Raw genomic sequence first — 10,108 nt, 5'->3', positions numbered from 1 at the left:
AGGTGACAACACGATCGTGGAGCTGGAAGGGCTGCGGCGGCGGGTGGAGCAGGATGAGGCGGCGGAGGAGGCGGCGGCCAAGGCGGCAGCAATTGCGCACGGCCAGGCGCGCCGGATGAGGTGGGCGCCGTCCGCTGCTGCTGCCGCTGCTGCCGCCGCCGCTGCTGGCGCCGCCGCTGCTGCTGCTGCCGCCGCTGCCGCCGCTGCTGCTGCCACGCATGGGCCCAAAGCACGGTGGGAGCGGGTAGCGAAGGGAACGGTGGCAAGGGACAAGGCGCGGCGAGGCGGCGTGGTCTTTTTCTGGCGCTGGCAGCAGCAGGGCATTGGTTCACTCCCAATCATGCGTCAATCACCTCAGCTCGGTTCCAGTGCTCCTCGTTGATAGCAATTGATCCCCTGGAGTGGCTGCCGCACCGGGCCGCACAGCGTGGCGCAGCACCACCGCCGCCGCTATGAATTCCATCCACTGGGTGCCAGAGGGCCATCGCCGTCCCTCCCCGCATTGCTCGTTCGCCGTCTGGGGTCGTGTGCGCTCCGATGGCGCCGCCCAGGAGGCACAGAACCCGAGCGCCGCTCGTGGGCTACCTGCCTCTGGTGCTGATGGTGGTTGCTCTCAGCGGATGGGGCTTCTGGCTGCTCCCGCGGCTGCTGGGGTCCCAGGCCGGGTCGGCAGGCAAGGGCCTGCGGTTGGTGCCAGTGGCTGTGCCCCAGGCCCGCTCCCGCACCCTGGTGGTCTACGTCTTTGGCGGATCCGACCCAGAGTACGCCGACAACCTGCGCTTCTTCGTCAACGAGGCGGTCAAGGTGCAGTGCGGCACTGCGCCGCTGCCGCTCCCGCCCCCTGCCTTGCACGCGCGTGCGGCAGCAGGCAGGCTCAGCACACGCTCACGCACGCTTCCACCGCGCGCGCCCCCGGCTGCAGGAGGGCGACAACTGCGACTATATCATCGTGCTGCAGCAGGACAAGGACCTGAGCCTGCCCGAGCCGCTGCCCAGCCTGCCGCGCAACGCGCGCTACCTGCAGCACGCCAACGAGTGCTTCGACATCGGCACCGTGGGCTGGGTGCTGCAGGCGCACGTGCCGCGCCGCGCCGCCTACCGCTACTTCGTCTGGCTCAACTCCTCGGTGCGGGGCCCCTTCCTGCCCGCCTACCTCTCCGGCGCGGTGCACTGGACTGAGCCGCTCCTCTCCAAGCTCAACGACCGCGTCAAGCTGGTGGGCCCCACCATCAACTGCGGGCGGGCCTACGACCTGCCCCCCACGGTGCACGTCCAGTCGTACGTCACCGCCACCGACGCGGCGGGGCTGGAGGTGCTGCTGGCTACCGGCACGGTGTTCAAGTGCTGGGGCCACATCCACGATACCATCATCTCCTCGGAGATAGGCGCCTCCTCAGCCATCATGGCCGCCGGCTTCGGAATCGACTCCCTCATGCTGCGCTACAAGGTGCGCGCCCGCGGCGGAAGGGTCGGTAGGCTGGGGTGGGGAGTAGGGTGGCTGCGATGCGCTGCGTGGGCTGCACGCCCCGCCCCCTGCTCCAGCCCTCCCTCGCCGCCCGGCCCGCTGCGACCCGCGCTGGAATCGGCACCCCCTCACCCGCTGCCTCCCCGCCTGCCGGTACCGCAGGGCGTGGACTGGCGGGACCCTGCCGTGCAGGACCACGCCTGCAACGGCGAGCTGAACCCGCTGCAGCCGGGGTTCAATGACGGCATCAATGTGGAGCCGCTGGAGGTGATGTTTATCAAGGTCAAGGCTGCCATGCTGGCAGCGGGCAACTGGCCCCATGCCACCGCCGCCGTCAAGTACGCGCAGTGGGCGCGGCTGGCGAGGGAGGAGGCGGCGCGGGTGGCGGGCGGCGCGCGCGGCGCGTCGCCCCGCTGGCTGGCCGCCATCGCGGCCAACGAGTGGCCGCAGGCGCGCGCGCCGGAGCTGCTGCGCGAGGCGCAGCGCAGGGGGCAGGCCTGCTTCGACCACAAGTTCTATATTGACAGCGGCTACGACCTGGCGTTCATGTGGGAGCAGCCCGACCCGCCCGCCCTGGCCTGGGAGCAGTTCCTGGGCATGGGGCTGTACGAGGGCAGGCCGTACCGCTTCACGTGCTGAGGCACGGCGCGGCGGCGCGCCGCCGCGCGCGCAGCCCCCCACGCCGAGCCGCCCGCCACCCCCCGGCTCGACGGCGGCTGGCCGGCGGCCGGGCCTAGCCACGTGCACCGCACGCCAGCCAGCCAGCCAGCCCACTCTCGAGACCTGCCAACTTCCCTGCCCCACCACCTCCCCTGTTCGCACCCCGGCCGCTGCACCACCCTCCACAACCACCAGCCTCCACAGCCCGCCCACACCACGCCAGCACCGCTCGCCAGCCCTGTCGCCTGCTGCGGTCGCGGTGCTGTGCAGATGCGGGCGGTGCGACGCGCCTGCCACTCCTCTGCCGCCGCTGCCGCCGCTCCCTCTGCTGCCACCTCCACGTCTGCTGCGCTGCCATCTGCTGCTGGTGGCATGTGCAATTTTGTGCTGCGCCGCAGCTCGGCATGCCCCTCACACGGTGCCTGCCGCGTCGGGCCTGCCTGTGCGGTGGCGCAGGCTGGAGGTGGCGGAGCGGGAGACCACCCTGCAGCTGCAGAAGGCTGAGGCAGTCGCCATGGCGGTGCGCAGCGCGCGGGCCGAGCTGCGCAGGCTGGCAGGCGCCCAGCGCGCGGCGGAGGCAGAGGCGGCGGCTGCCACGGCAGGGGCGGCGGCAGCCAAGCAGGTGGGCCCGCCGCCGGCGGTGGGGCGGCTTGCCGGTGACGGCTGGCTGCGCACTGGCTGCTTACGTGGCGCGCATCCGCAACTCTGGATGGCCACTTGATTGCCAGGCTGCGTCCTTCGCAGCACATGCCAGCTTGCCGACGTGTGCCCCTGCCCCTCCCCCCACACGCCGCAGGACTCTGCTGTGCTGGAGCGGCAGGTGCAGTCGGGGTGGGCGCCCAAGCTGGGGCAGACCGTGTTTGTGCCGCGCCTGAACAAGCGGGCCAAGGTGGTGGCGGTGGATGGCACGGGCGGGCTCACGCTGCAGGCGGGGCTGCTCAAGGTCAGCGCCAGGGTGGACGAGGTGCGGCAGCAGTAGGCGGCCGGAGCAAGCAGGCAGGTGGCGGGCAGGGCTGGAGCGGCGGCTCGGCTGGCTGCAAGTTTTGGCGTGTGTACTTTTTCCTTTTTGATGCGCTTTTGATACCTTCCTCTGATTTCATGCTCATTGTCTCATGCTCAATTCTAGCACTGTCACATGTCGCACACAAGTTGCCGAGGGTTCGTTTGGTGGAAAGCAGAACGGAAGCAGAATCAATGGCACGGTTCCGCAACAATACATAGGCAGCACGGGGGAGACGAGGGGTCGGTTCATCGGATCAGATTGAAACAGCGGGGCGGAAAGATTATCAGGCACCAGTTCATTCAACGCAGCCGCAAGCTGCTAGCGGCTGCCTCTCAGCGCGCCGGCCCTCCAGCCCGCTCTTGGCACCATGCCGCAGCTGGGCACACAGCCGCTGGTCTCCAGCCACAGCAGCCGCCAGGCGCGCCCGACGAGGCGCTGCCGCCAGTCGGCGCACGCCGCCGCCTATGCGGCGCCGCGCTCCTGGAACGCCAGCTTGCCTGCCTTGTACAACCCCTCCACCGCAAACACGAGCACCCCGTTGGGCACCTTGCGCACCACCTCCTTGCTCTCCTCCCCCGCGCACTCCTCCATCGCACTCTTGATCGCCCATGCGGTGAGCGGGAAGACCAGCTGCGGAAGCAGGGGCAGGCGCGGCCAGCGCAGCGGTGGCGAAACCAGATGAGCGCAGGCGCAGGCGCAGGCGCGCCGCCGGGCTGCCCTGTGCATCAGCCAGGCGCCCACCCAGCCTGCCCACCATCTTGAGTGCCATGCGGGCGAAGATCTTGAAGGGCAGCGACTCGGTGAAGGTTGCGCGGTCGTTGGTGCCCACCAGCATGCTGACACACTCATGAAATTCCTGCACCCAGGATAAGGGGATCAAACGGGAAGGCCCGGGGGCTTGAACGGGCCGGGCGCGGCGGCATGCCAGCGGGCCCTGGCGGCGGCGCTGGCCGCGCCCTTACCGCCGGCCCCGCCGCTGCCTGCCGCTGCTGCGCGGCGTGCAGCAGGGCTGGATGGCTGACACCGGACTGGTCCAACAGGCCTCACCCCACCCATGCAACCACACAGGCAGGGACATGCTTCTACAGCGCTGCTTTAAACCCCCTGCACCGCTGCCTCAACCGCCCCCTGCTTCCACCAGCCCCTGCCCGCCTGCCAACCCAGCCAAACCCCACCTCAAAGCTCAGCTTGCCGCTCGCGTCTGCATCATACTTTTTCAGGATGCCATGGATCTCCTCGTGCTTGGGAGGCTTGATGTAAACAGGCAGGGCCTTCAGGCGGGCAGGCAGGAGGGAGGGAGCAGCAGTTGGAGGGGCCCCCTGCCACTCAGCGCGCGTCACGCCACCTTAGCTCGCAGCAGCAGCCCAGCCACCTTGTTCAGCTTGTCGTACACAAGCAGCAGCCCCACGTGCAGCTCCTTCACGTCGATGGAACCTACGCACAATACCAATCAGGCAGTAAAGAGAGGCACGCATGGCGCCCACCGCTGCCGCCGCCAGCGGGCCTTGCAAGCCGGCCAACCCTGACCCAGGGGCCGTCCCATGCATGCAACCGATCCCCAATTGCAGCATGTGGCGCGCAGGAGGCGCAGCAGTGGCGGATGGCCGGCGATCGGACCGGGTGGGTGGGAACAGTGCAGTACAGCGAAGGCGCAGCCATCGCATCGCTCTGCATATGTGCGAATCGTGCTCACCATCGTTGTCCAGGTCGCACTCCTTGAAGCTCTTCAGCGCCAGCTTCTTGACCAGCTCACTTTTGCTCAGCTTGCCCATCTTGGCGTCCCTCCCAGCGTTCACAGCAATGAATGGCGATCCAGGTGGCCTCGGATGAGGTGCTCAGAACCCTAAATAGACTGGCAAACCACGCACAGCATGCAGCAGGATGTTCCATGGGCGGGCAAGCTTGCATGTGTCACATTGTGAGTGAGCAGCGCTCTTCTGTTACTCCCTGGGCAAAACCTTGTATTCTGATCGGTGTGTGGATTGCGGGTGCCGTCCAACAATGCGCCTTCGGACGGGCTTCCCACGGGGGGGTTCTCTCGGAGAGGGCCAGGGGGCATGCTCATCCACAATTTGCAGCCTGTGGCACCTCAGTTGGGCCCCGCGAACCACGGCAGCGTTGCAGGGCTCCGCCATGGCCACGGGCAGTCAACCCGAGCAGGCCGCTGCACTGGCCGGCACGCCTAACAGCTCGCAGAAGGTGGTACGAGGCTATATATGTGCAGGGCGAATAGGTGCAGGGCTATGGCGCAGTGGGAGGTGCCAGGGGCGGCGGCAGTAGCACTGATATGCCTGTGCTGCTGTTTGGTACCCATGACGAGGAGCGCAAGGCGCTGACCCCCGCAGAGAGGAAGGAGAAGAAGGAGAGGGCAATGGTGAGAACAGGGGTGCAGCAAGCTGCTGCTGCTTGCCGCTGCCGCCGTGCGCTGCAGCCCAAGCCCAGGCAGGGCCACCTCCTTCGCTCGCCGATGCTCTGGCACTGCCGCCGCCGCTTCTGATGCAGAAGAGGCACGGGCAGAGACTGCGCAGGCAGTACCAGTCGGAGTTCATCTTCAAGGCCAACATTGTCGATGGCGCGATTGTTGTGCCCAACCCGATGGTGCGTGTGTGCGTGCGTGTTGCAGGCGCGGCAGGCAGACTGATCCGAGAGGCGATTGAGCGGTTGTAGCACGGGCATGTTACCGGCGTGCATCCGCTGCGTTCAAATGCAACCGTTCTCAATGTGTACAGCCATCCCGAGAGCCCGAGCTGCTCAAGCTGGCCAAGGAGATCAAGTGAGTGCCGTACACCAGGCGGGACATAGAGGCGATGTTTCAGGGGAACTACATGGAGACGTGCAGTAGCTACCAGCACACAGGTGGGTCACCGGGCTGGCAGACGCTGGTGGGGAGAAGGGGCGCCCAAGGTGCGGGGCGCATGCGGGGTGAGGGCGCGGGGCCAGGCTGGCTGAGGCAGCTCGCCTCCCCGCTCGCCTTGCCATTGAAGCCACGCCCCTCCCCTGCCCCCGCACACCCCCCTGCAGAGGAAACCGGGCACGCCGCCATGATCGAGGAGGACGAGCATGGCAAGAGCGGCTTCGACTGCGCAGAAAGGGTGGGCTTGGCAGGTGCTGGCGGGGAATGGGCTCGTATAGGGCGCGAGGCCAGGCCGGTGGCTGCAGCCCTCCCCACCTCAGCCCTGCCCTTCCCCCGCCCCGCATGGCATGGCATCGCGCCGGCCAGGCCCCAACCCCACTGCTATCTGCCCGCTTCCGCCGCCCTGCAGCGGCTGCCACGGCTGAGACCAACACGCGGGAGGCTGAGACCAAGAAGCGGGAGGCTGCCGAGGAGGATGCTTGCCGGGTGAAGCAGCGGCCGTAGGCAACAGGCCAGGCGCTTATGATGCGGCTGATGGCACCAGCAGCATTGGCAGCCGGCATGGTGCTACTCCCCTGCCCATTTGTGCTCCCAGGCATGGCGGCAGCCCCCTTCATGATGATCCCCGCCAAGAAGCGCCTTGAGCCATTCACACCAAAGAATGTCAGTATAGGCGGCGTCATGCAAACCGTGGCGAAATGCAACGCATCCCATCTCTGCTGCACTAAAGAGCAGCGCCGCGTCAAGCTGCTCCGCTCCAGGCAACGGCCGCCGCTGCCAGCCAGGCCTGAGCTGCAGCCTGCCTGCCCCCCCTCACTCCATGTCCAACGCCAGGGTCGCCATGGCCACCGCCCCCTCCAGCGTGCTGCAGCCGCCGATGAAGCCAGAGGCGTGCACAAACACGCCGCCCGGCACGCCGGTGGCGGCGCTGCAGCAGGAGGCCAGGGGGCGCACAAGGGAGGGCAGGCAGCGGTGAGCTTGGGGCTGGGTGGGTGCCGCGCTGGCTGCGCGCGCGTCCCTGCTGCTGTGCTACTTGCCATGCAGCCGAATCCCAAGCCCCGGGACGTTGCATGGGGCAGCTTGAGGCCTGCTCGCAAGGCCACCAGCCCACCTGAGCTCCGCATCCCGCAGGCCCCGCCACGCCACGGGCAGCGCCTTGCGGCTGTCAAAGCTGCCGGGGGCCACCCCCACCGCCTGAATCCGCCACTTCTTCTCACGGTCGTCCTGCGTGTGTGGACAGCAGCCAAGCAGGGTCAAGGCCGGCAGGCGGGCTGGCACAACCAAGATAGCTGCCAGCTGGGGATCACGATGTGCAAATGCCAGGCGAGTAAAGCAGGATAGCCTTCCTTGCTTCCTTAGCTGCGCCGGCCACGGCAAGACCCCTCGCCACCTCTCATTGCCTGCCGCAGTCAGGTGGCAGGCGGTACGTCCTCACCTCGTACAGGCAGTACAGCACCTCCCCTGCCACGCCCATCTCCTCCTCCAGCACGTACAGGTGCTCCTTCCAGGGGCAGAAGGTGTTCAGCTTCATGATGCGCCCTGCAATCGCCGGCGGCATGGCATGCGGAATGGGGTCTGTGTGCCTTTGCGGATGAGCAAACTGTAACACCAAAAGCAAAAGCAACGGGATGCACGGCGTGAAGCAAGGGGCCACCCCTTGGAAGCGCGATGACGATCGCTCCACAGCACATTTGGATCCTCTCCTCCGCTCCTTGGGGAGGAGAGCAGGCTGCCGCCGGCGGCCACAGGCTGGCTGTCATCGGCTTCCAATGGGGCAGCTCACAGCCTCGCCGCAGCCGCCGCCCACATTGAATGAAAGTGTGTGCACATCCACCGAAAACGCAACGACACCGTGCCGCAGCCTGCCCCGAGGGCGGTCTCACCTGAGGGGTGCACCTGCGCGCGCTGCTCCAGGGCCTCCTTCACATGCGTCCGCGCCGGCAGCCAGGACTGCGGGCACAGCGCGGGCAGCAGGCGGCGGTTGGTTGCACGGCGGGCGGGAGGTGGCGGGGGTGGGAGGCAGCGCAGCGCACCAGCTGCAACAGCTACAGTGCCGGCAGGCAGGCAGGCAGCCAGTTTGCATGCAGGCGGGCAGATACACAGGCCACCAGGCAGGCAGTACGCACCCTGGCGTAGTACTGTACCGCCTCTGTGAACTCCCTCCCCGTCAGCTCCATGGCCGCCTGGAACTGCCGCATCGTGGCCGCCTCTGCAGCCCACGGCAGGCAGGCGCAGCCATGCGTGTCTATGTGTGGCCGCGTGTGCGTCCATGCATGTGGCCGCGTGTGCTTGTTGGCTGGGGTGTGGGCGGGCGGGGGGGGGGCCGACCAGCGCCGTAGAGCTGGAAGCACTACCCAGACGCCCAGCCGGCCGCCACTGCTGATCACCACCGCTGCTGCGGCTGCTCCTGCACACCGCGCGCAGGCGCCCACCCGAGGCGTCCTCATTCCAGTCTGGGTTCAGGCGCCCCACCCTCGCCGACAGGTGGGTGTTGTTGACATACTTGGGCGGACCCTCGCTGTCCCACTGGTTGACGCCTGGGGGCACAATGCAAGGCAGGGCGGGGAACGGGGAGTCTGAGCCGGGTAAGGTGGTTGTGTGGGTGGTGGTGCTGTGACCATGCTCTCCAGGGTTTGGGAGGTGCACTTGTCTTGTTGTAAAGAAGGCTGACAAAGGAGTGAACCAGGCGCACCATTGTCGATGGCATCGATCGCCTCCATGAAGTTTTTGTACACCGCCAGATACACAGCCTGCGGTACAACAGGCGGTACAGAACCTACGCAGCGAGTGAGCACAGCGCCAAACACACGCAACACTTCAGTGGCTGTGGCGCGCCGAGCAAACAGAGGCAGGCACCGCTGCAATGCGGTGCGGCTGCGCAGCCAAAAGGCAGGCCCAGCCAGGCAGACGGCTTGCCTCCACGTCGGCATGGTCAGCCGGCAGCTGCATGGCGGATGCCACAATCTCACGCCCATAGTGCTTGTACACCAGGCCTGCAGGACGCAGCAGTTGTTTCAACATGTTGCAGGCAGTGGCACCAGCGCCGCGCTCGCTCTCATTCACGGCACCGCGTCATTTTGGAGCCAGGAAAAGCAGCCCCACCCCGCGCTTGACAGCTTGGTGTTGAAGCCGTGGCCGAACACCTCTCCGAAGCCGCGCTGGTGGTGGTCAAACCGCTGCGCCTCTGCAACGCGACAAGTGCGGCAGCAGGGCGTGCCGTGTGAGCGTGGTGGCGGGCGGCCGGGCTGCTGCACCACGGTCAACACAGGGAGTGGCGCCCGTGGGTGGCGCCTGAGCTGTGTATGTGAGCAGTCGGAGGCACAAGGGACCACAGAGGCGAAAACTGCCGCACAACACAAGTGTTGTGCGGGCGGCTGGCACTAGTGGTGCCGCCGGTTCGGCACCTGGCTCGTACACGCCCCCGACGTCGATCACCACATCCAGCGTCTTGATGACTTCCGGTTCTCGCGTCCTGACCACCTGGGCGCCCGCAAACTTGGCAGTCTGCTTGAGCAGGAAGGCGCCCAGCGCCTCGTCGCAGTGGAAGCTCCCGCTGTGTGTGCCGATTTTCAGGCCGCCATTGGAGGGGATTGCAGCGTCCATCTTCTGCCGTTTTGCGGCCAGGGCCATGCAGGGTGATGGGCGGGAGAGCAGGCTGGAGAAGCGCAGGGCGGCTCGCATACGCGATATGGGCTGCCAGGAAGCGCAAAAAAGGCCGCGAGGTGAGCATGCCCAGTAGATGACACGGCATTTGATGGCGGCCGCCGCCGCGCATGTGTGCCACAGCGCGTCCCTCCCGCATGCAGCCAGCCAGACATTCCCACCACCCTTTTGAGAGATCATGTGATGATAGACTGTTCCTTACATCCTCCCTTCAAGGAGGGAGCCCTACATACCAAACAAAGTATCATTGGTGTTAAATAGAAACAGTGCTGGGAAAAGAGAGAGAGAGAGAGAGAGAGAGAGGCAGCATAACGGAAGGGTTCTGCCTTGCTGTTGACCAGCAGCAAGAAGCGCTTGGGGTGCCCCTGCCGACCAGGGGCGATGGGGAGGGTGATAGTGATGCGAGGGAGCAGTGGTGAAAGAGACGTGGCCGCGACAGGAGGCGCGGGCGGGAGCCAGGTGC

The 10,108-nt window shown here is 66.9% G+C and overlaps 4 protein-coding genes across 4 annotated transcripts; 2 read left to right on the top strand and 2 right to left on the bottom strand.

Moving 5' to 3' along the window:
- Window positions 1–537: 537 nt before the first annotated feature.
- CHLNCDRAFT_136762 (hypothetical protein) lies at window positions 538–3,104 on the top strand (the record flags this gene model as incomplete). The annotated part of the gene is made up of 5 exons (XM_005845616.1): window positions 538–804; window positions 923–1,447; window positions 1,628–2,097; window positions 2,582–2,747; window positions 2,922–3,104. 5 exons carry the CDS (start codon window positions 538–540, stop codon window positions 3,102–3,104), a joined length of 1,611 nt encoding a protein of 536 aa, XP_005845678.1.
- A 486-nt stretch (window positions 3,105–3,590) lies between these two features.
- On the bottom strand, window positions 3,591–4,900 carry CHLNCDRAFT_53756 (hypothetical protein; the record flags this gene model as incomplete). Its single annotated transcript, XM_005845519.1, has 5 exons — window positions 3,591–3,758; window positions 3,883–3,984; window positions 4,304–4,399; window positions 4,474–4,562; window positions 4,822–4,900. The coding sequence occupies 5 exons, from the start codon at window positions 4,898–4,900 to the stop codon at window positions 3,591–3,593; spliced, it is 534 nt and encodes a 177-aa protein (XP_005845581.1).
- A 1,035-nt stretch (window positions 4,901–5,935) lies between these two features.
- CHLNCDRAFT_136759 (expressed protein) lies at window positions 5,936–6,486 on the top strand (the record flags this gene model as incomplete). The annotated part of the gene is made up of 3 exons (XM_005845615.1): window positions 5,936–5,984; window positions 6,150–6,233; window positions 6,392–6,486. 3 exons carry the CDS (start codon window positions 5,936–5,938, stop codon window positions 6,484–6,486), a joined length of 228 nt encoding a protein of 75 aa, XP_005845677.1.
- Window positions 6,487–6,615: 129 nt separating this feature from the next.
- CHLNCDRAFT_56260 (hypothetical protein) lies at window positions 6,616–9,667 on the bottom strand. The gene is made up of 10 exons (XM_005845518.1): window positions 9,387–9,667; window positions 9,086–9,166; window positions 8,899–8,975; window positions 8,675–8,732; window positions 8,415–8,519; window positions 8,109–8,191; window positions 7,866–7,932; window positions 7,418–7,521; window positions 7,094–7,206; window positions 6,616–6,910 (listed from the first exon to the last, which is right to left on the bottom strand). Exons 1-10 carry the CDS (start codon window positions 9,661–9,663, stop codon window positions 6,796–6,798), a joined length of 1,080 nt encoding a protein of 359 aa, XP_005845580.1. The 5' UTR covers window positions 9,664–9,667; the 3' UTR covers window positions 6,616–6,795.
- Between the last annotated feature and the right edge of the window lie 441 nt (window positions 9,668–10,108).

Source organism: Chlorella variabilis (assembly GCF_000147415.1).
Source record: "Chlorella variabilis unplaced genomic scaffold CHLNCscaffold_17, whole genome shotgun sequence".
NCBI lineage: Eukaryota > Viridiplantae > Chlorophyta > Trebouxiophyceae > Chlorellales > Chlorellaceae > Chlorella > Chlorella variabilis.
This window is presented reverse-complemented; position numbering and strand designations above follow the sequence as displayed.

Coding starts and splice junctions, on each gene's coding strand:
- CHLNCDRAFT_56260 (XM_005845518.1), bottom strand. CDS start 9,663: ATGCGAGCCGCCCTGCGCTTCTCCAGCCTGCTCTCCCGCCCATCACCC. Junction 9,167..9,386: donor CGGGGGCGTGTACGAGCCAG/GTGCCGAACCGG, acceptor GTCGCGTTGCAG/AGGCGCAGCGGTTTGACCAC. Junction 6,911..7,093: donor CTGCGGGATGCGGAGCTCAG/GTGGGCTGGTGG, acceptor CTCCTGCTGCAG/CGCCGCCACCGGCGTGCCGG.